The sequence below is a fragment of the Stegostoma tigrinum genome, chromosome 25 (genome assembly GCF_030684315.1).
Source record: "Stegostoma tigrinum isolate sSteTig4 chromosome 25, sSteTig4.hap1, whole genome shotgun sequence".
NCBI lineage: Eukaryota > Metazoa > Chordata > Chondrichthyes > Orectolobiformes > Stegostomatidae > Stegostoma > Stegostoma tigrinum.
The window spans coordinates 33309019-33334899 of NC_081378.1; the positions used below are offsets into that span (position 1 = coordinate 33309019).

At 38.5% G+C, this 25881-nt stretch overlaps 1 protein-coding gene across 5 annotated transcripts in view; it reads right to left on the minus strand.

Moving 5' to 3' along the window:
• Nucleotides 1-11556: 11556 nt before the first annotated feature.
• Nucleotides 11557-25881, minus strand: part of tbc1d22a (TBC1 domain family, member 22a) — a 365864-nt gene continuing 351539 nt past the window's right edge. For all 5 annotated transcript variants that reach the window (XM_059654624.1, XM_048554225.2, XM_048554228.2 and 2 more), the window contains one exon: nt 11557-12804. In XM_059654624.1, coding sequence (XP_059510607.1) covers nt 12676-12804 — 129 coding nt within the window. In that variant the 3' untranslated portion in view covers nt 11557-12675. The remainder of the gene's footprint in view (nt 12805-25881) is intronic.

Sequence of the window (25881 nt, forward strand, 5' to 3'; positions counted from 1 at the left end):
GAGCCTGTGCCAAAAGTGACAGAAGTACTGCTGCAGGAACGTCAATGTTGATGGACTCCAGAACGTTACAAAGAAAGTCTGACTGAGTCAACACCTCAGAGACAACCTGGCAAATGCTCAACAAACAGGAACCACAGCACCCAATGTGCTCTTAAATCAATCATAAACAGCACCTGTGAGGAGACTCTAGATTTCCCAACCAGGAAACATCAGATCGGTTTGATAAGGATGATCAGGAGACCCACAAGCTACAAAATGAGAAACAGACATTTCTGAAATAGAACTACCAGCAAAACTCAAGGGAAACAAAGCAGGTCTGCAGACAAATGAAGGCCAATTTCCATCAAAAAAACAATCAATAACCTAAGGAAGAGATGAAATAGGATGGAAAGAACACAGGAAATCCACCAACTTACAGTCATTGTGTTATTGGTGATAATGGGAACTGCAGATGCTGGGGAATCCAAGATAATAAAATGTGAGGCTGGATGAACACAGCAGGCCCAGCAGCATCTCAGGAGCACAAAAGCTGACGTTTCGGGCCTAGACCCTTCATCAGAGAGGGGGACGGGGTGAGGGTTCTGGAATAAATAGGGAGAGAGGGGGAGGCGGACCGAAGATGGAGAGAAAAGAAGATAGGTGGATAGGAGATTATAGGTGGGGAGGTAGGGAGGGAATAGGTCAGTCATTGTGTTATGTCTGCATTCTTCACAGGAGTCAAACCATCTCCAGTCCAAACATGCAATACCACATCTCGCTGACAGTTTAGAATGGAGCACCTATCCGTTCCATATTCCTCTGTGACACGACAAGCTGACAATCTTCCCTGTTCCAAAAATTCTATAAGTAAAAATTTTTATTTATTACTAAGCTTTATCAAACAGGGTGGGCACTTCATTTTTCTTGACATTTAAACCCTACCTGTACTTTTTATGTTTTATGAATTATTCATACACTAATGATTTTTCTACAATCAGAACGACAGCTGACAATTTGTAATATTCAACAGAACTTTTCTGAGCCAGTTACTTCCTTCTTTTTCTCTTTTAATTACGCAGCACAAAAATATACCAAATTTCAATGGGCAGATGTCTGGATCTCTTGTCTCCTGTGATGAAAAACTATTCATTTTGTTCTGTGCACCAGTGACCACCTCAAACGCTGTTGCTGAAATAATTTCATTACCTTATTATGGATTTTTTTTGTTGTTATTCAACCAAGTTTGCAGGTACATTGGGGTGGATCAATACTTATCAGTGTGTGATTTTCTTATAAATTTGAAGACCTTTTCCCTTCTCCTTTAGAAGTTATTTGCGTTGACACTTCAGTGGCATCAATACCAGAGCGCAGTGCATCACTGTATCTTGCAGTTTACCATTTGTGGTTATCTTTCCAAATTTCTGTTGATAGGGTCAGCAGGAGTCTAACTGGGAGACAATTCCCATTACATTCTTTCCAGAAATGCATCTCTCTGTGAATTCAGCAATGTAGCTAACAAGAGGATTAGTCATTGCTGCACGGTATTTTGACATTGACCAGTGTAATTCAAATACGTCTCTCAAGTTGTGAAAAAAAAAGGTTGTGGTCATTGCCTTGCATGTCATCAGATGCCATTTTAGTGTCCGGTTAGATCTCTGTAACTTGGTTAATCACAGGCTAGAGTTCCATCACAGTAACCAAGCTGACTCTTGAAAATCAATGATAATAAAATGTGAGGCTGGATGAACACAGCAGGTCAAGCAGCATCTCAGGAGCACAAAAGCTGACGTTTCGGGCCTAGACCCTTCATCAGAGAGGGGGATGGGGAGAGGGAACTGGAATAAATAGGGAGAGAGGGGGAGGCGGACCGAAGATGGAGAGAAAAGAAGATAGGTGGAGAGAGTATAGGTGGGGAGGTAGGGAGGGGATAGGTCAGTCCAGGGAAGACGGACAGGTCAAGGAGGTGGGATGAGGTTAGTAGGTAGCTGGGGGTGCGGCTTGGGGTGGGAGGAAGGGATGGGTGAGAGGAAGAACCGGTTAGGGAGGCAGAGACAGGTTGGACTGGTTTTGGGATGCAGTGGGTGGGGAGGAAGAGCTGGGCTGGTTGTGTGGTGCAGTGGGGGGAGGGGATGCACTGGGCTGGTTTAGGGATGCAGTAGGGGAAGGGGAGATTTTGAAACTGGTGAAGTCCACATTGATACCATATGGCTGCAGGGTTCCCAGGCGGAATATGAGTTGCTGTTCCTGCAACCTTCGGGTGGCATCATTGTGGCACTGCAGGAGGCCCATGATGGACATGTCATCTAGAGAATGGGAGGGGGAGTGGAAATGGTTTGCAACTGGGAGGTGCAGTTGTCTGTTGCGAACTGAGCGGAGGTGTTCTGCAAAGCGGTCCCCAAGTCTCCGCTTGGTTTCCCCAATGTAGAGGAGGCCGCACCGGGTACAGTGGATGCAGTATACCACATTGGCAGATGTGCAGGTGAACCTCTGCTTAATGTGGAATGTCATCCTGGGGCCTGGGATAGGGGTGAGGGGGGAGGTGTGGGGACAAGTGTAGCATTTCCTGCGGTTGCAGGGGAAGGTGCCGGGTGTGGTGGGGTAGGAGGGCAGTGTGGAGAGCCGGGTGTGGTGGGGTAGGAGGGCAGTGTGGAGGCCTCCACCCCACCACACCCAAAGGTTGCAGGAACAGCAACTCATATTCCACCTGGGAACCCTGCAGCCATATGGTATCAATGTGGACTTCACCAGTTTCAAAATCTCCCCTTCCCCTACTGCATCCCTAAACCAGCCCAGTTCGTCCCCTCCCCCCACTGCACCACACAACCAGCCCAGCTCTTCCCCCCCACCCACTGCATCCCAAAACCAGTCCAACCTGTCTCTGCCTCCCTAACCGGCTCTTCCTCTCACCCATCCCTTCCTCCCACCCCAAGCCGCACCCCCAGCTACCTACTAACCTCATCCCACCTCCTTGACCTGTCCGTCTTCCCTGGACTGACCTATCCCCTCCCTACCTCCCCACCTATACTCTCTCCACCTATCTTCTTTACTCTCCATCTTCGGTCCGCCTCCCCCTCTCTCCCTATTTATTCCAGTTCCCTCTCCCCATCCCCCTCTCTGATGAAGGGTCTAGGCCCGAAACGTCAGCTTTTGTGCTCCTGAGATGCTGCTTGGCCTGCTGTGTTCATCCAGCCTCACATTTTATTATCTTGGAATTCTCCAGCATCTGCAGTTCCCATTATCTCTTGAAAATCAATGACAGCTTTGCTCATTTGATCATACACTTTGTTGTTAGACACACAGCTACGGACTCAAGTTCCAGTGCAGGGCCTGAATGCATTAGCTAGATTGACGCACTGTTGAATTATTGAGGGAATGCTATTCTTTGGATAATGAATTAAACAGAAGCCCAATACAGATGGTGGTGCACATGCAGATGTGATGTGGATGTGTGAAGAAAGTTTTTCCTTGTCCTTCAAACAATCAAGAAAGTTCAGATCATTTGTCTCTTAAGGGACTTTTTAACAATAGTTAAAATTGCTGCAAATACAATCTTGACAAGTAACACGGCACTGCAAATTCTAGATCACATTAAATTGAGAATGGCAGCATGCATTTCCAGTAATTCAAAACAAATTGTGTGTCTCTGATAAAATGACTGCAATACTAGTTCCTGGAGGTGGCACTGGAGTAGGTATTTTTGATATTACCAATTCGTTTGTAAGTGTACTGATGATGTCACGTCGGCATTTGAGAAGTTTAAACTAAAAGTCCTTGTTTCATTCAAAAGTTTTGTTTTTAAAGGCCCTATTAAAGAGAAAAGGGCCAGTTGCAGCTTTCTGTGGCCAGAAGAGAAGACTTACTTTGTTTCACGAACCTGGAGCTATTTGGGAGTCACAGTTAGAACTCAGACAAAATCTTTTAAAAATTAATCACACATCTCCAGGTAAAAACCAAATCGTTGGATCCACCAATACCAATTTCAAAGCCTGCGGCAGAAAGCAAACAAGATTGAAACATGTTGCCAGACAATGTAAATTCAAGATCGTTGCTAACTGTAGCTCATTTTGGGCACTCCACACCCTGAAGCACAAAAGGAGTTCATTAGAAGGAACAAGTCAATTATATTGTAGATTGTGGACACTGCAGTCATGAGCAAGGTTTTAGAATTAATGCAATGAACCAGCAACAGGACAACACGCTAGACAGTGAGAAAGATAGGCAGGAACTAACTACAAGTTCACAGATTAAGGGAAATATCTCACAAACTGAAGAGGTTATGGAAAATCCAATCACTGGAAATAAATTCTGCAGACAAATGGAGAAGTTATCAGAGACAAAAAAAGGCCAATGAAGACAGAAACAAACCAATACAGGAACGAAAGAAACTAATAGTCATACCTTGGATAACGGCCATGAGTTTGAGTACAAAATAGGGGGTGGCACCACATGATTCCATGAAATGGCTGGATGCATCATTTCCCAGGAAAAAATTCTCACATCCATTTATATTCAGGAAGAGGATGAGAATGAGAAATAAGCCCCGAACACTAAATTTGAAGTTGATCATGGAGCACGGAGTAATATCATTATGATCTGGCTATACCATAAGGTTTTTCCTGGAAATTTGGCAGAAAATTAATACGCAAGGAAAGACGCTCTGAAATTCAAAAATGTTACGTTTGTGTCTTATACTTTCGAGCTAATAATAAACCTACTCAGTGACAGCCACAGTACATACAGTTAGCATCTTTTCCTCGATGTCATTGAAACAAGTGTTCCTGCTATCTTGGGGTTAAGTAGTTACAAATAGGTGTGATTTATCAAAATAAATTAACACATGAAGGAGACAATACTGAAGATCAAAGCGGTACATGCATTTAAAAGTGCCCTCCTGCAATCAGAGGTGAACAACATCTGGCACAAATACATCCACAGTGTTTTAATAAGATGATTGGATGCTTTGAAGATTGTGTGTGTCACAGTGCTATTAATTCAGTGCAGAAATTAGTGATTTAACCTCCAAGTAAAGTTCCAATAATAGTACAAGAAAGACTTGAAAGATAACTCCAAATAATTAAGAAAAAGGAAGTGACTGGCTCAGTCAGAGTTGAAAGATTGGGTAAGTTTAATTGTGGCAAGACACAACTCAAACGAATGGCCGAGAATTTGCCCGACTCCAAAGATGGCTACCATGCAATAGAGACAAATTATTATTCTACTTCAATGGAGAAAGGGCACTGGCAGGGCAGGACAGGTTCAACAAACTTAATGTCAGAAATGGCTTCTGAAACATGTCGCTGGATAAGGAATCTTCACCATTGATAACATTCAATGCACACCAATTAGGTTTTGGCTTTAAAGTGAGCCGGAACATATTCCAACAGAAAATAGATGAGGCATACAGAAAGAAGCAGTTATAGATGCTATAACAGATGACATCCAGATCTATGATGTTGATAAAATAAAGTTCGGCATCTTCCTGAAACCATGAAGAGAAGTAGGAAAGCTGACATCAAGCTAGGGAGTCAAATGCAGTTGGGAGGTGGCAGAATTCAGTTCTGTGGAATGGTGTACACACCTGACTGAGTCAAACTTAGTCCTGAAAAGTTCACAGGTTTCTCAGAGATGGAAGTTCCAAGACAGAAGAAAACGTTGAGGAGTTTCCTAAATTAGATCCAGTACACGAATTCCTTCAAATTTAATATCAGACATACAGCAGGCATATATAAGCCCACGAGAGATTTGCTTAAGTACCAACAGTCAGGGTCACGAGAGAAGTTTCGAAAAAATCAAAGGAGGACAACACAAGGAAACAGGCTTACCATAGCACCACAGAAAGAAACCTAGCACTCTGCAAATAACTGTTTCTGCACAAGAAACCTGTCAAAATACGTTCAGACTTTTCAACAACATTCAATGTCAATTCAGACCTAGAAAAACGAGATTGGATTAAGTGGGACCGAGAAATCAAGATGACTCAAAAAAATAAACATTTAAATAAACAACAATTAAAATCTAAATGAGACAAGAAACCTTTTATAGAGAATTTTCAGTGCTAGAGATGTTTGGTATGAAAGGTAAGAAACTAAACTGACAAAAATTGGGTAATGATATTTACAAGAATGGATTATGGGACCCAGTTGTTCATCATTTACATAACTGATTTGGACAGGAGATTTGGAAATATAATTACAAAATTTGCAGACTTTGAAAGTGGGCACATGGGTGAACAAGTTTCAGTATAGATAAATGTAAAATTAAAGATTTTGATAGGGAAAACAAACAAGCCACATGCCCCTTGGAATTTAGTGTGACAGTGAGACAAAGGAATCAGAAAACACAACTCAATAAAGGTAGCAATGGGGTGCATGACCAGGGAGGTTGAACCATACAACAAGTATAGAAAAGGATACGAATGTGCTGGAAAAGGTGAAACAAGATGTAATGGTACCAAAATTGAAAAGCTACTGGAGAACTTGAGCAGGCTGAAGCTCTTTTGCCCTGTAAAAAGGTAACATGACAGGAGTGTCTGAAATTGCCATGGGACTCAATAGAGCAGACAGAGATGTTCATAGTTAAGGGAAGACCCCAAATAAGGGCCATGCAAATGCTAGTCACTAATAAATCTTAAATCGGAATCTTAGGTCCCAGATGGTTCAGCATCTTTACAGTGGTGTGAAGGTGAAAGGCTAGTCCCACCCATAGTAATTCATGTAAAATTAAACTTAAAGTCAAATAATATGCGAGTTAAATAGTAAAAATACTGGCATGTGAAGACCTGCAAAAGCATTAATATTGCACTATTTTGAAATAACAGAGTTCACCTTAATTATGTACAACACCTAATGAATAATAAGAAATCAACATCCACCAAAACAGACTTTGGGAACTGTTTTTAGGAGATAGAAGTATTTGGAAAATTTTGATTGGCATTATTTCGTGTAAAATAATATGCAAAATATTCACCAGCTGGAGAGAGAGCTCTATGAGAACAGTTATCACTTGAAGTATCAAGTCAAGTTTGTGGCAATGATTTATGTCTGTATTTATTGTGGGTTTGAATGTATCCAGGGCCATTGAAATAAGGGTGCTGTTTTATGAAAAGAAAGCTTCAAAGATGTAACACATGGATGAGAATTTCTTACTTTACAAATGGAGAATTAACAAAATGGTTATTAGTGGTAATGATACTGATGATGTGTTATTGACGAAAATGAAAAACACAAAAGAAGGGATGAAAATTTACTGCAAGATAATGAAGCAAATTCATTTACAGAAGTTAAAATTGGTCTGGGCTTCCACTTTTAATCACTATCCAATGATCCTTACTGAAGTACAGAGATATGAAACAAAGTGTCGAGTTGCGTGGTGTTGTTACAAACAACATCATCTTTAGATTAAAATAATGGTCGGATATCACCTGGAGCGGGAACACTTTCATGAAGGAGGGAAAATGGAAAACAAATAATAGAAAATGCACACAAAGAAAAAGTAGATTGAATTCAAACCTCACAAAAATAATTAAAATCTGATAAACCAATATAATACCAGCTGTAGTATCTATACAGAACTGGTTATTCCCTGATGGGGGAATCCTAAATTGAATGTTGAAGGCTGCAATTTTAGGAAGTAAATCTTTTGCCAAGCAAAGGATCTTCACTGAAAGCAAACCACTAAATACAAGAACAGACAATGTTTGCATGCTGAAATGCTCAAGCTGAGAGATTATTTTGAGGTCCTTCAATTGCAAAATTAATTATCAGAAGATTGTTAGTCAAGGCATCCCATGCTAAGGTGAGCACATGCATCTTGCACTGCAAGTAGTTATTCGCTGTTACAGTAGTTAAATGCTAGAAATGTTGTTGATGAATTAGAAAGAATTGCTATCATTTAGATCACAGTTGTTATACCACATTATAGTCTGGAGCATTTAATCATGCACTAGCCTTGACAACTATGCTTGTGGCCAGTATCATATAGCTATCTCAGATTTCAACAAATCAACTTACATTTATAAACTGTAATTAATTTAGTAAAACATCCCAAGGCAATTGCAGATCACAGGGCATCTTGGTGGCATCCACTGAAGTGAACCTTCCAGTAGCGGTCCCTGGAAACCGTGAGAAATGAGGATTCTGACTGACTTTGCTTCAGTAAACTGTTGATTTTGAATGAGCTTGGGAAAATGGCAGGACTCGTATTCACATACATACTACATCCATTTTGTGGTGGCATTCATCAAAGCAAGTACACCTTAATGGAGTCAATGCACAACAATTTGGATTGTTGTGAATTCTAATTTTGTTCAGAAAACTAAAAGATTAAGGTTGTTTAGATTTACTGTACAGTATGCAGGTTGAGGCAGTAGCTGTAAATTACGCTCTTACAGAACACGACTGAAATTAATCGCTGCAATTTATTACACTTTGTTTAAAATCAGTTTGCATTTTATAATGTACTGTGATCACACATCTGCAAACAGATATAATAAAGGACCAAGATCCAGATGGAACTTCTTCACTGACATAATAAATGATGCAGGATTATTCATTTGCAAAATGCTAAACCTTTGTTTTGCAATGTAGTGCAATACAAATGCGGTTGACTAATAACATTTTGTCAAAATGTTGTCCTGATTCTCCAGCAGGTAACATTCATGCAAAGCAATAGTCTTTAAATGTGAAGTTTCTGCTGATTGCAACACTTTTCTTCCATTTGGTAGCATGTTGCTCTTCTGATTATCAGCAGCTAGGACAAAAAACATGGGATCTCAATAATATCTCATCTAATGTGCTGCTTTTCCTCAAAAAACCTTCAGCACATTCCTTGGCCTTATGCTACATAATGTATAATTTTGCCATACTGAAGGAAACATTTTCACCTTCATCAAGAAACAGATTTCGCTGAAGATAGAATTTTCCCAAAAGAAACTGTTTAGGGTAACATCAACCCCAGCTGTACCAGAAGCTCTGTAATGGTGGGCTCTCCTTAAGTTCATTGAACTCCTTGATCCACGTTGGACAGAACATTCATCCTACTTTGTGCAAAGTCCCAACACAAGCTGGAACAGGATTCCGACAACACACAGAGCTGCAGACAGGACTTTGTTAGCCGATCAGAGCATTTATTCAGTAGTCCTAGATTCTGAAGTGACTAACCTCACTTACTATTTTCTGTGATCACGACCCCAAGCAAACTGTTCTGTCTCCTCCATACCAAAGCCTAATATGCCCATCAACTCATAAAGCACCACACAGAAGTTATAGCTATTTAGAAATCAATTTTTACATTATGCACACAATCCCAATTTATCTAAACTAACAATTAGTACAGTAGGTTAAACATTAGTAACTTGCATTTAAACAGTATCTTGAAGTTTGTGAAATGTCCAAAATTGCTCTACAGAAGCCTTATCTAAGAGGTATTATGAGGAGATATTAGGCCAATAACCAAAATTCTTTCCAAAGAAGTAGGTCTTAAGTAGCAGAGGTTAACACAGGAAATTCAAGGGCCTTGGTTGTCAATGATGGAGTGATTAAATTTGGAATGCACAACGGGCCAGAAGGAGAAATTTGCAGACACCTTGGAGGGTTTAGATTTGCAAAATTCCTGCATGAAACAAATAAATGGCAATATAAGTATGTCAACAGAACATTGCCGAGTGCTAGGAAACTTAAGTCAGCTGCACTGCAGCAGATTTTTGACAAATGCAAATGCAAGGTTCAGTTGATGTTGTCCGTGAAAGTAAAAGGCTCATTTAAGAATCTGCAATTTGAACAAATTACATTGAATATTTTTATTTGCATATTAAATCAGCATCACCATAAACCAAATCTGAGAACTAGTAAATAACAGCACTGTTCCTATTAAGGACGTGCCATCATTATTCTGCTAGGAGCCTTGAATTCATACTTCTAAGTTAGCTTTTTAACTGTCTATTAATCCAAAATATATATATATATCAATTTTACTTGGTGCAAAGACAGCAACTTAGTTTTAGAAAACATTGCCATAAAGTTTTCAGTAACGTTTTACAATGAGATACTGCTCAGGGATATACTTTTTAATATTTGTGTAAAAATACATTCAACAATTATTGTTGAATATCTTCTTCTAACTATTGAGAGCTCTGTATGATTGCTATTTTGCACATTCAATTTCAGAAAGGATTAAGTATGTGCTACTCTGTGCTTTAGAACTGCTCTTTGCCATTTATATGCTGTAAAACTATTACATCTATAATTGCTTTTATAGCACCAGGTGTATTTAGCATTCATACTCCAGTGAGTATTAAAGATGCATTTCACAGATTACCCTGAAACACATCCGATACTCTTACAATTCCCAAATACTGCAAAGTGCCGCAGCAATGAATGCCCATTTGGAATACTTTGAACATAAAGCTGTTGAAATGAATTGCATGCTCCTATTACATACCAATCATGAAGCTAAAAAGGGGACATTGCAAGAGTTTCCTACACCTGAAGAAGTGAAACATCAATCTTTTAACAATTAATCATGTTATTGTTAAACATAAATAACAAAACACTATAAACGACCAGAAAAGCCTTTTTAGAATTAGTAAAGAAAAAAACCTCTTTTGAAAATCTCTCAATCATTCTGAACTTTCACAGATGATGTCACGTTGTTGATTGTAAATTTTAATGAGTAATTGTTTGTGTCTCAAACAGGGGTCTTGGTATGATAATATTTTGATGTGCTATTCTGGAAAATGACATCATTATTGCTTATCTTTATCGCATGACAATGGAAGTAAACATTTGAGCACAAGCATTCAGAAAACCTACCTTAAATTAAAATTAAACAGATTTTGATTGATTAAAAACAATTACAAGGAAATTATCTTTACCAATTGTTTTGTGCTTGCTCCGTATTTAAATATATTAGTCTCATTGATATTGCAAACTGAGCACAGTTTCAGCTTTTCAAACATATTCTAGCTGAGAGCAATCATCTGAAAATAATTGTTACTAAAAAATATATCAACCTCCACAAGGCATTTCTCCAAAAAGCGGTAGCTTGATAGGGAACATGTCAAGTCATTAGGTGAAAATTTGCTGAACAAAGATACTTTGTTGACATTTTCCATCGATTTAAGAGGGGGCTGGTGCAGAAGGGTTCAACTGTAATCAAAAGGGTCTTTCTGATCCACAAATGCAATATAAAGATCAAAACAAACACCCTCAAGCAAAATGATCAATCATCTCGGTCATCGATTTTTTTTTTCCTAGGATGATAACAGGCAGACTTGAAACATAATGGAACCCAGGATAAATATTCTAAAGCTGGAGCAACGTGTGGGAACACCATCTAAAATGCTTGTCCAAAAAAAAATTGGCGTCACCTGTACACCACTAATGTGTTGAACATAGCAAAGAAATTTGCCTGTAGTATCTGGTAAATGCAGACATGAAATTCCAGCATTTGTTAACTAGTCTGAAATTATTGCACAAAAGCCTCAGCACTCTTTTTCCCCAAAACAGAATTTCAGCAACTTGCGTCAAAATATAATCAATGAATTTGTGAGGTTAAACCTCCATTTTTAAACACCAAAGATTTTATCTTGTGGTTTATTTCAGTTACAGATCACAGTAGTATTTACAATAATGTAAGTAGTATATCACAAACAGCCTCAGCACTGCACAATTCCTAAACTGAACTGTGAATGTTTAACTGCAATGGTTAAGTATCTGAATCGCTTTAGCAGAAAGCAGACCTTCAGGCCTCTCTGATGTCCCTGGGGGAAAGAGAACAAAAGACTACCATGGCATGACAAAGACTGTATTTTACAATTCCTGTATGTGAGACAGCCACAGAGAAAAGGCACTATGATAGTGTCTTTGGTATATTAGAGCACGCTTGAATGAGTGAGCATCACTGTAACTGGAAAGAAACAATCCAATAGAAAACTAATTAAATTTCCATTTTAAACCAGTCTATACAAGAAATATTACATAATTGATCTTAAAACAACATTTCATTTGAAGACAAAAATTTCAGATATTTAGCAATAGCAGACTTTAATAGAGAGGTCATAAATATCTCAGTTATGGGTACATTTCATTAATGTCAGGCACTATTTCAACTTCCGTAAATGGCCATAGGAAATCAACAGTGATTTTATAATCTTACTGCCTGAAGTTAGTTTTCTTTCCTGGATTCAAGTAAGTTATTTTGAAGAGTGTAGATGACAATACTTTGTGATTGGGCTGTTTTCTTGAATTTTGACAACCCAAAAGGTTTTTTCAACTTCCTACATTGCGTGGCACAATTATATTTGCTACGGCCTGAGTTAAGGCAGAATCTTGTGCTCCAAAGCATCATGACTAAAAATAAGAAGGGGCAAATAAAAATAAAGCCAATCCTCAGAAGGATATTTGGAAAGCTTCAGAGACAATTACTTTCAAAATATCCTATTTTTAAGCAAAATAACTTGACTATCACTTCATCATTAGCTTACCCTTTAGCGATGGCAGCTTGCCTGCCATTTGATATAATTGCTGTGAAAATTTTACATAAAATTGATACTTTTTTTGTTTCTAAATCAGCAAAATAACTCAATTACTGCATTAAATATAACATGCCAAGTCCAAATGAATGGGGTTAAAGTTATAACAAAGAATTGAGATACGGATGAAAAAATAGTGCTTTCATATTTAAATTTCATTACTCTTTTCATCGTTTGTAGTGATTTGGTGCATCTGCAAATGCATATTTCAGTCTGTACGCCTCTGCGAGAAGAACACTGATTTCCTCGTTCCCCCAGTGCATTGTAGGTAAATTCTGAAGAAGAATCATCAGTCCCTGCAACAGGAAAAGACAAGCAGAATGAATAACAGTGGCACAAAGAGATTCTTTGGAGCAGAAATGGTTCACGAAATCTTATAGATGCATAAGTGGCAATTTGAGCTCAAAATCATGTGTGCGCGCAAAGTGGAGCAGAAGATTCATATGTCAAATGTGCGTAAAATTACATCCATAGCGAAGTAATTTATAGAACCAAACATTTAGGAAACAATCACAATCTGAGAAAATCTAAATGCTGAAAAGATGTTGCCTTTAAGGTATTAGCCTGAATTTAGTCTTCAGCATCCATGCGATATATTTCTTAACATTGCTTTTGTTTGTCAAATACTAAGAAAATTCAAAGCTGATAGCTACCACTTTTTCCATGATGAAATATAACAGCAGCAATGGGCCATTCAGCTCTGAGATTGATATATTAATATGCTGACCCTCACCTCCACAGAAGAGTCTTGATAAACAAATGGCTTTCTGCAAATTGCACCACCCAGTGTTATCAATGCTAACATAAAGTTAAAATATTTGTGTCATTTACTTGCTGTGTTCATGAGCTAGACACATAATCAATTAGAACATCTATATAAATTCGACTATCAGCAGTTCAGAGTGATAAGCTTTTCTGCAAGTCCCAATTAAAATTTCAGTCTATTTTACTCATTTGCTCTCATTACAATGAATCATATGGAATATATAAGACAAACACATAAAAAATCCTATTTTGGCCCATTCCTACAGCTTGTTCAAACCTTCCAAATAGGCACAATCTTCCAACCTGATATCATCTTCACAAATTGTTTTTGCACCAGTGTCTACATCTTTCTGACACTGATGAAAAAAAAAGCTTTAAAATGATCATTTCCCAAGAGCAGACGATTTGAGCAAACCAACATGGAATTCAGAAGGTACATGGCATGTCAGGCCAATTTACTGCGTTATGTTTAAAGGCTAAAAATATAGTAGATAAAGATGAAACAATGGGCATTATCTACATTTCAGGAAGACATCTGACATTGTCCTACTTAACAGACTGATTCACAAGGTAAATGACCATGACAAAAGATCACAAAGTACTACAGCAAATTCATATGTTGCTGAAAGATAGACTAAGGAAGCTTGTGGGTCAGGAAAAGGAGGCAGAGTGGAAGAATTATTAGTAGCTATTGTCAGGACCAGCGTTGTTAATGCTTTCTTTACAACTTGAGGGGAAGAAATATTCTAAAACGGTACCTTCAAGTACAAGTGAGAATGTCATAGTAAATGCTGACAGAGCAGAAACAATTCACGAAGAGGTTCTATGTGGTGAAGAAGCTGGTGAGGTCACATTGAGAGTACTGAGTTTATTTGTCACTTCTTTCGATCAAAGGAAATTGTTTCCAAGATGATGAATGCAGGCCTTTTATTTTGAGAATCACTGCAGGAAACCACTGCAGGTGGTTTGTACGAATAGACTAAACAGATCAATGCTTCTATCCAAAAGTGGTAGTATATCACAATGCAATGTACAGACAGATCTTTGGACCCCTGTTCACGAAGGAATTGAAATTTATGTTTCCAGACTGTTCCTTCTTTAACTCACATTTCTAGCGTAACAGATCATAGAAAAAAGCTACCACTCACCCACTCCTACCCCCCCATCCAAAATGGAATATCTGTGTAATACATGTACTCTGCCATTGTGTTCAACGTGAAAGGTGTCTGTCTTAGCTCAGTGGCAGCAATGTAGTCTCTGAATCTGATAATTATAGGATTTTTGCTCTGTACTAGAAAGTTTCTCACATAATCTCAGCAAGCATTGAAGGCAAGGCAGCACTGTTAGGAGTGCTGTCTTTCAGATGAGATGTTAAACCAAAACTATGTCTGCAGTCAGATGGATATACAGCATCCTAAACAAATTCAAGAGCGTGCCAAGGAAGTTCTCACAATGTTTTCTGCATCAGTATTCCTCAACCAATGTCACTAAAGCAGGAAAATAAAGCAATGAACGACAGATGCTTAAGATCTGAACTGAAGAAAAGCTGGAGAAAGTCAGCAAGTCTGACAGCATGTGAAGAGAAAGCAGTTATCATTTCTAGTCCAATGACCTGTAATTATATTGTCTCCAAAGATGCAGCCCGACCTGCTGAATTTCTCCAGTGATTTCTGTTTTTGTTTGTTTTACTAAAGCAGGTCGTGGGATTAGTTATTTAATTGCAATTAGTGGGGAGTATAGTGGATGAAAATTAGCAGTTACACTTTCTACAAAAGAACAGCAAATACACTTCACTGTAATTTAATTCATTGCAGAAGCCTTAAGATTATGAATGGCACTGGGCAATTTCAATTTCTTTCCTAGACTGCACTATCAATCCAGAAGCAGCATTATTTAAGCAGTGGGAAGGTAAGCAGAAATCTGAGTTTGGAAAGTTCCATTTAGAAGTTGGAAAGAATGTAAAACCCTCACTCAGTTGAGGCTATATTAGTCAATAACCACACTGTGGCCTAGTCAAACAATCACTCGATAGCACTTCCTGCCAACGGAGCGGATGCAAGTTTAAAATTCTATGGTGACCTGTCATTATTTGTAGGCAAGATGGTTGATGGTAGGTTCAAATGTCCAATTCTCCATTCTCCAGGATTGATAAACAGAATGTTTTTAATTGGAAAAAAAAGTGTGTTTATTACTATTAAGATTGCTACTGTTTTTTGTCAATTTTATTGGGTGTTTCCAACTTTTCTACAAAGTGGACTCCTGAACTAATTATGATGGCAATCTAGGAATAGTTTCCATGCCACCATTTACTAAAGGAAGTTAATAGGGAGATGGAAGAGCTGTGGTGTTTACCACAAATTATACAGTAGAAAGGTTAAAAAGCTGCTGCAATACGTTCACCTGAGCTGAGTGAAAAGCTGAACAAGTAATGTAATAAAATAAATGGATTCACTGTCAGTGGTGACTTCTTTCGACCCGGACTATCTATTTGAAAATGTTAGATGTATTGCTTTTTGTATGAATTCAATGATGAAGTTGCAAACACCCATCTTGGGGAGTCTTGTTTCTTATGCAGTTCTGTACAACAATTTTAATTTAAAGAGCTTTTTTCAGGTAAAGCTATCCATTGCATACATTAGACATCCTTGATTTATGATCTCCATCCAGTGTGGACCCAAATTATTTTTCGAAGAAAGTATCAAAAGCACAATAATTACAATATTGAGAATTTTCCAAAAATGAGAAACCGACAAGTCTCTGATATTGAACTTTCAAGCTTTATAAAATAACTACAGCTCCATCTGTCTAAATGCAATTGTGATATAGCTCATTTTATTAGCATTTTAAATAAAACTTCTAAAAGCTTCAGAATAGCAGTGACTCACTAAAAGTCAGAACTAATTAATTAACCAGAGCTCAAAAAGTATTTAAAATATTGCTGCTGAGTTTAACTGGTGGATTAAACATGTTCAGTTACTGATGAAGCAGCAGAGCTGCAGAGGGACCAACTGCCAGCATTGAAATGTCATGCCTCAGCACTCTGATCTCAGAGACAGCCACTTTGATGACAAATATAATAAGGGAAAAGAATTTTTCAACCATCAGCATGGGTAATAAAATATTCAAAGGAAGCATTAGTGAACCATGTCCAAGTTGGCTCCTTTAAAAGCAAGTATTCATAATAATGTACAAAACAATTACAATTAAGTAAAAAATTGGAAACATTAATGGGCATGGATAATTTCAGGATTTGTTCTTGAATTTTCATTGTTAGTAAGGTGTTGCAACTTTCGCACTGCTGCTCATACAATAGACTTTGATCTAATTAATGTCAAAGATCAACTGTTATCCAAATAAACAAAAATGTATTTTTCCAATACATCCTTAAATAAATATAGCTGTCTCCTTTTGTAACAAGTGCCAAAACTAGCTGTAAAAGTGAGACATACATGAAAGACTAAGAACAGACAGACCCAGTATGTAACCAATAGACACCCCATTCAAACACAAATCTCTCTAGGCAAGGCGCAATTGCATAACGTGAGTGATGTAACATTTGCTCCATGAACATCAAACAATTTCAAAGCCAATACAAGTATACTGATGTCCAACAAAACTTAATCAAAGAGCTTCAAAAATTTAATTAATGGACTACAAATGCATGATCTGCAAGCCACTGTTGTGTTAAATATTACAGTAATGGCGTAAGGTATAAATTGCCTTGGTTTAGCAAACATTTACACCAATTTTATTGATGTCAATCAATATTTTCCAATTGAACGTTCAATGTATCTAACAAAAGTAACACTAACAGTCATACATCATATTGTGAATACACCCTTAAAATTTTCTACAAAACAATCACATTTGGCAAAACTTCAGCAGCAGAATCTCAAAACTCACCTTCATATAGCTAACAAAATTGGGATTCATCAATAAAATACCTGCAGAAGATGGTACTGAGCCCACAGTACAGCAACAGTTCCCTGAACAAAACTGTTAAAGTATCAACATTTAAAATTTTGCTACACAAGTTTAAGATGAATTTTAGAAAAGTTCCCAGCAAGAAAGAAATGCTGAGTGCTCAAATTGTATTTATCTTGCAATTTGCGGTGAATTTACAAATACACATATGCATGGTTTTACTGAGGCTAAAAATATTTTCTGCAAAAAGCGCAACTGGAGGCAGCGTAACACAGATTTGATATGGCATCAACAGTTAAAAGTCGATAAAAGTTTATTTACTTTGAAATTGTCTGAACAATCATTACCAAAAGTACTCAGCATGATGAATTACTGTTCTTGAAGTGATTTGAAAATAGAACACCGATTAACACATGCTAGGTTTATTCAGCTATTTTTTACTTCTGCAAAACGACAGGAATGGATACATTGAATCGATGTGTATCTATTTATTTTGTCTCTTTTCCTTTTGCATTCCAGCACACTACCCTGTACAATTCCCAGAAAGAAGACGGTGACAGCAACCCGTTTCTCGGTCTCAGCCAAAGTTACTTAAGTAGTTAGCGACTAAAAGGCACGTGGAAACAGCTTAGTTAGTCATCTTTTGAAACGCGCCTTCCTCCTTCTCTGTGGGGATCATGCTGCCTCCATTCTCTATCTCTGCCCAAGTTGAAGACAAAAACATGTCTTGCAAGAAAACACAGGTTTGAAATATAACCTTTCATTGCACGTTACAGCAATCTGACAGAAACAGATTATGCCAACCATCTGAACACCGTTTTCAGACAACTGACATGCTCATTTCCAGCTGGCAGCAGATTTTCGCGTTGTATAATCTGTAATTTTGTAAATTAGGACGTGCATTTTCTATGTTGATAATGGGAATTTGCTATTTGTGCAATCATGAATGAGAAAATGAAAAGGGCAAGTTGATCTCACTTTCAGAAAATCACTAGGCATTTCTTTATTATGTACTTTGTGGAATTAAAGTGGGGAAAGGTCTTAATCTGTTTGGGTTTTTTCTGTTGGTAGAAAAATGTAATGACAAACTTAGGAGGCCACCATGATAGGTATAGCTGAAGTGTGATTAAGATTATAGAATTATTGCAAGGCAGTGAAAGATGAAGTGATTTACAAAGTTGACTATTCAGAAACACCATATAATATGTTGTACAGCAGAAATTACAGTTGAGTGACCATGTAAAGAGAATAATGAAATCTTTACTGATAAATGACACTTCTCTAATGGCTCCACTGCTAACAACTACAGTTAACTGAAGTGAGGATACAATTAGTTGGTAATACATATTTGTAGGTATTGCACTTTATTCTGGCCCGAATTCTGTAGTTGTACTGACAGTGAAGTACTTACAGCTCATCTATACACCAACTGTGAAAATGACAGCAAATTCTGCTCTCTTGATGCGCACAGATACACCTGGAAATCCAGAAGTTGTTGACAGTGATTCACCAGACGTATTTGACGCACTGGTTAACATCTTGCACACAGAAATCTGTTCAAATAACCCATCTGAGATGAATGTTACTTTTTATGCTATTAAGGTTGCATTGAAAACTCTCGATAAAGTTAAAACTTGCTGAATGTAGTGCAACTGTATTTTAAGATTGGGTATGGAGCCATAATTATCTTGGAACAACCTCTCTGGTTTGAAAACCCAATTTTATGTTGTAGAATGTGGTATATCTCCACTCCAAGCAAACAAAAATTCCATTGGTTTTTAATATAATAAAAATGACCAGGTATTTTAGTCTGTAACTTATTGTCCATTATATATATCCTTTTTTTTATTGTATTCTCTGTGAAATTATTTACACATGAAGAAAAATCAGTGTGTTTTATTTCCAAGTGTACTTTCTTTGAGAAATGTTTATGTGATTGGTTGTTTATTCTGACTGATGCAGTTGTTGGATTCCCTACATGTGGCACCAAAAACAACTTCAGAAAATGTGAAAAAGACACCACAGAGACAGTTAAACTTTGTGAGTATCTTTCATTGAGGTTATCAGTGAGCCCAGACACTTGGCTGCTGACAGAATTATCTTGACCATTATTTTTCAATAAGCTTGCAGGAATGGCATCACATCCCAAACATTCATTTCAAAGGTACTTATGCTTCAATTCAGTAAATTAGAATACAAATCAAGTGTAAAGCAAACAGAGCTAGGGTTCCGAGTCAATGGATTCAAATCCCACCACAGCAAATAGTGAAATTTGAATTCATGAAAAGAAATATGGAATTATAAAAAAAGCTAGCCTAATGGCAGGCATTTAACCATTGTTGATTGTCATGAAAACCCATCTGGTTCAAGAACGCTGCTGAGGGAATGAAATCTTATCTGAATTGAACAACATGTGTCACCAGAGCCAGAATATCTGGTAACTCTGATGCAGACTAGCAAGCCACTCAGTTGTAGAAAACTGCTACAAAGTCTAAAAGGAAGGAATAGAACCGAATAGCCCCAATTCTCCTTCAAGTCACAGATCAAGCTGGCTTACAACTATATGACAGTTCTTTCACTGGGTCAAATTCCTGGAACTCCCTCCCTGACAACACTGCGGACTTATTTATACAACAAGAACTACAGTGGCTCAAGAAAGCTACTCACTTTCATCTTCTTACAGTTAACTAAGGGTAAAAAATGCTTATTTAGCCAGTGAGTCACACATCTTAGAAACAAATAAAAATGCTCCCTAGCACCAATCAACCCTCAGGCCCATTAATTCCTCCAACTCAATCTACTTTCTCATGCTAATTTCCTTCAATTCCTTATTCTTTTTAGTCTCTTGAATCTCTAATTCTGGGAAAATAGCCAGAAAAAGCAATCTAACCTCTTTGCCATTTCTCTATTTCCCATTGAAAATTCTCCCAATTCTGGTTTAATGAACCCAGATTTGTCCTGGCCAATTGTTTCCTTTTGATGTATTTGTAGAAGCTTTTACAGGCTGTTCTTATGTTTTTGTTCATTTTCAGTGATACTCTACTCTCCCTTTGCACATCAGTTTTTTTGGTCACCACTGCTGCATTCTAAAAATCCTCCCAATCCTCAAGTTTACTATTATTTTTGGCAATTTAATAAGCCTTTCCTTGCATCTTATGCAATCCTTAATTTCTTTTGGTCACCAACAGACGGCTATTTTGCAGTTGTGCCTTGAAAGAATGTACAGCTCCTATAAACTATGTAACAACCCGTTTATGATTAGGTATGCGTATTGTCTACGTAGTTCACAATTCATCTCTGTCAATTTTCCCCTCAAACCTTCATTATTCCTTTTGTTCAAAGTTAACAAATTGGCTTCATATTGAACAACCTCACTTTCAAGCACAATGTAAAACTATCTCGTTGTATGGTCACTTGATCAGTTTTGTGTTACTGCACCATTCTCAAAGATAGACAATAAAGGTACCCAGAGTACATTATTCTGTGCCCTTCTAATCTCTGTGCAGCATTCTACATCGAGTTTTTGATTCAGCAGCTTTCAGAATATGGTCAGAAGAAGGCATTTTTGCCCAAGTTTAATCTGATCGTTCTGAAAGTACGAGTACATCAGGCTGATGTTTAACCAGCCTGTGGATCAGCTCTCCCACTGATTGGAACAATATGGCAATGATTGAGGAGTGTCTGCTTAGCTTATGTGTAGCTTATATCCAGGCTTCCAAGGGTGAAGATGACATAGATGATACGCTACTGGCTCCTTAATCTTATCAGAACATTCAATACAAGGCAACAGCTGAAAAATGAGGCGTAAGAGTGGGCAATTCAGTCCCTCAAGCCTGCTTCACCATTTATGATGATTGTGGCTGATTTCATCTCAGCCTCACTTCCACTTTCCTGCCTATTCTCTACAACTCTTTAACACATTAATAATTAAAAATCTGTCTGTCTCCTCAAATTTATTCAGCATGCGGGCATTCACTGCACTTTGAGGTATTGATTTCCACAGATTCATGACATTTTGGGCGAGGTAATTCCCCCAGTTCTGTTTTAAATCTGCCATTGCTTAACCTAAAACCATGACCTCTCATTCTGGATTGCTCCATCAGGGAAAGCATTCACTTTACATCAACTTTGTCAAATGCCATTAACATATTATATACCTCACCGAAATCGCTTCTTATTCTTCTGAACTCTAAATTGGTATAATTCTTAAACTTCTTAATTGGTATAGGTCTAAACCGCTCAACCTCACCTCATAAGACAAACCTTTCATCGCTGGAATTATTCTAGTAAATCTTCTCTGAACTTCCTCCAATGCAATTATATCCTTCATCAAGAGGATCGCAATAATATTTAGTTGAAAACTAGACTCACCCCTTTGAAGAGATGTAGCAGAGCATCCAAAGCTCATCTTCGAGGATGCACTTTAAATAAAACTTAAAAAAAACACAGGAGAAGCAGATTTACAAGAAAAGTCAGATTCAAAATTTGATAACCAAGAAGGTTAGAGAAAGTATGGAGAGAAATTCAAAAGACTAATAGGAATCAGAGATAATGGGAACTGCAGATGCTGGAGAAATCCAAGATAATAAAATGTGAGGCTGGATGAACACAGCAGGCCAAGCAGCATCTCAGGAGCACAAAAGCTGACGTTTCAGGCCTAGACCCTTCATCAGAGTGTCTAGGCCCGAAACGTCAGCTTTTGTGCTCCTGAGATGCTGCTTGGCCTGCTGTGTTCATCCAGCCTCACATTTTATTATCTCAGACTAATAGGAAGCCTTGATGAGCAGGCAACCCTAAAGTGAACCTAAAACAATATAAACTTAAGAGCTTAGCTACAGAAAAACAGACGCCTATTAATTACACAGGGCAAATCTTTCAGAGGCAGAGGACATGGCTTAAGCATTAAATGTGTTTCTTGCATTTCTCTTCACAAAGAAGGTGGATGACGTAAAGGTTACATTAGAAGTAAGGCTATGGGCAGACAGGATTAGATAACATGTACAAAATAAAACAGCATACCTGAAAACAGCAATAGAAAATTCTGGAAATACCTTGCAGGTCTAACAGCATCAAGGAAGAAAGTAGCACAGTTAAAATTTCAATCAACAGCTAAGCAAAAAATGTCACTTCTAATGAAAAAAAATCATCAGCCTGAAATGTGAACTGTTTTCCTCTTCATTGATGTTGCCTGTACTGTTATTTCCAGCATCGGCAGCATTTTTCTTCAGTATTATCATTAACGACAGTTATGAAGGCAACCAACCTGGACTGAATATCTCAGTTGTCATAGGAAGAAACGGTACAGCCACGTAGCACACACAATCATCACGATATCTCAATCTTCGTGGAATAAAGGAATAGCATCTGAGCAGGACAGGGTTGCTCGTGTAGTACCAGATGGATTCAAGAAAGGGGGACATGGTTAATAGTATAGAAAATTAGCTCAGGGACAGCAAATGCAGGGTACTGTTGGATTGTAGTGGTGTTCCCAAAGGTCAATTCCAGATCCATGACACATCAGTTTTGATAAATAACCCAAACGCTATGGGACATCACTCTGGGAGACTAGGAGGAAAGTGCAAAAGTACAGCATAGCCTTTTCTGAAAAGCATTGGCATTACAAGGGCAAGAAAGACTACAGAAAGTAAAAGATCGAGATGAACGATGGTTTAACCATGATATGGCAAGCTTTTTCTTGTATCCTGTCCTGAACTGTGAAAGACAGACATTCTCAAACAGCCACTATAGAAAGAACAGTGCTATTTAAATAAGTTTGAACTTGATAAAATATTTAGGAGTCTTGTGGATGAGAGATACATTTTGTTAAAGCATTTTGGCTTGCACCATCAGGTCACTCTAAGAATACAAATTCAGGATGGAGAAAAGATTATACTGCACAAGATTGGTTTGCTTGGAGGACTCAAATTGGCAGAGACCTTGCATGGAGAATGCATCATTATGCTGATTGACAGTTAACAGCCAAGTTTTATTAAATTTTCGACTTGGCAGGTTGACTCAGATTAGTCAGGAGATTGCTGAATACAGTAAAATGGATGTCACCCATATTTCCGGGTTGAAAAAGATTCAATGCACCTACATCTGCTTTCTGTCAATGAAGAACAGGACCCTACTGCTATGAGTACATGCAAGTGGTGACACACTGCCAGCTTGACTGACAATTCTGAATTGGTCGTCAGCCTAATTCCATGAACATTCAGATCACGGCTAGCTGTTTCATATTGCTACAGTGCAGTAGCAACAACAGCAGTGTTTTAACACAAATAGCCTGCCACCCTCAAGTCCAAATAGCTTTCTGAGTATCACGCACCGAGTAAGGTAGTTTATGAATTTCAGTAGTGGTGCGATGCCAGGTACGTAGACCATATTTCCCAAAGACTGGTGGATCATACCAAACAGCATGCCACTTCAGCTGCTTGCAATAGGCAAAGTTCTGACTGTAACCATTTGAAAATCTTGCAATATTGTCTGACATAAAATGCGACTCTGCAATTGGGCAACATTTACTAAAACATCCTGAACATGAGGGGAATTACACTGACAACCAATTTAGGATTGTCAGTTGGGCATGACAGAACTAAAAAGTTTCATATATTACAACAAAGGCCCCTTTTTTTGCAGGCATAAAGAATACGTACATGTTGTAAGATGATTAAGAAAACTAATATCTTATGATTGGCTTAGTTTAATTTTAATCATTAAATTAACAGTAGCCAGTGCAGATGTTGGAAGTGTAACATCATGTGACTCTACTTAGCTTTACTTGACAAAGAAATGCATCATGGGATTGCAAACAGAATTAATATAATACCCGAGACAACAAGGTGTAGAGCTGGATGAACACAGCAGGCCAAGCAGCATCAGAGAAGCAGGAAAGCTGATGTTTCAGGTCCAGGCCCTTCTTCAGAAATGGGGGAGGGGAAGGGAATTCTGAAATAAATAGGGAGAAAGGGGGAGACGGATGGAAGGTGTGAAGGAAAAGACAGCTGGAGAGGAGACAGACAGGTCAAAGAGGCGGGGATGGAGCCAGTAAAGGTGAGTGTAGATGGGGAGTTAGGGAGGGGACAGGTCGGTCCAGGGGGCGGGGATGAGGCTAGTAGGTAGGAGATGGGGATGAGGCTTGAGGTGGCAGGAGTGGATAGGTGGGAGGACAGGTTAGGGAGGCGGGTCCGAGCTGGGTTGGTTTTGAGATGCGGTCGGGAGAGGGGAGATTTTGAAGCTTGTGGAGTCCACATTAATACCATTGGGCTACAGGGTTCTCAAGCAAAATATGAGTTGCTGTTCCTGCAGTGGCATCGTTGTGGGACTGTAGGAGGCCCAGGATAGACACATCGTCCAAGGACTGGGAGGAGGTGTTGAAATAGTTCACAACTGGGAGGTGCAGTTGTTTGGTGCGAACCAAGCACAAAGCGGTACCCAAGCCTCCGCTTGGTTTTCCCCGATGTACAGGAGGCCATGTCGGGAACAGCGGATGCAGTATACCACATTAGCAGATGTGCAGGTGAACATTTGCTTGATGTGGAAAGTCTTCTTGGGGCCTGGGATGGGACTGAGGAGGGAGGTGGTGGGGAGTGTGGAGCAGACAAGGGACTCACTACTATGTCTGTAAGAATTTTATTCTCTAGCATTGGCAGTTCCTACTATCTCTAATACAATACCCTAGCTTTTTAGAGTTACAACAGAAATGCCAAGAGATTTCTGAGATAATGGGAACTGCAGATGCTGGAGATTCCAAGATAATAAAATGTGAGGCTGGATGAACACAGCAGGCCAAGCAGCATCTCAGGAGCACAAAAGCTGACGTCAGCTTTTGTGCTCCTGAGATGCTGCTTGGCCTGCTGTGTTCATCCAGCCTCACATTTTATTGCCAAGAGATTTCTGTTTAGTTTATTTCCAGATTTCCAAGTTTGAATAAGGCAGAGGTGATGTACTCTTGGCTTGTTAAACCTGTCAAGAAATCATAACTACAGTTGTGTCCACATACTATTCTGTTTGAAATTTGTGGAGCAATTGCCTAAATTCAACCCTTATATTGGAGTTAACATTAATTTAACCTACTTTTTTTTAAATCAACCTGTTCAGAAGTGTAATTACACTCCTCTGCAGCAGGGAGGCTTGAGCCTGGGCCTCCCAATCCAGAGATAAGGACTTTACCTCTGGGCCACAAGAGTTAACATTATCAAGTTCTAGACTTTCATCATTCAAGACTATATATTGCATAAAATTACAAAAAAAATCACTTTTACATCCTGTCTAAACTTTATATTTGTAGTACTGTCATACTTTCTGGTCTTCTGTATCAGTTTATAAATAGCTTTAAAGTAGTGAGCAGATTTTCATGCTACCTGTTTGCCGTTAGAATGTAAAGGGCAACAAACTCGTTCCAAGCATTCAAACAGCAGCGAATGGATGTCTCGAATAAAAAGCCAATAATCAATGATAAATAAGTGTCTAATTTAATGGGAACTTCACCAACTAAGCAAACACTGAGACATGAGTTCAATGATATCAATCATTGGGTCCTGACAGCAGATACCTCTCCTCATAACAATGAAGTAAAGAACATTTAAAAAGTCGAAGAGACAATAACAAATCTTGAAGAGGCTGGGTCCATGGATAACTGACAACTTAAGGAACCAGCTGAAATAGTGGGAGGTAACAGTTAG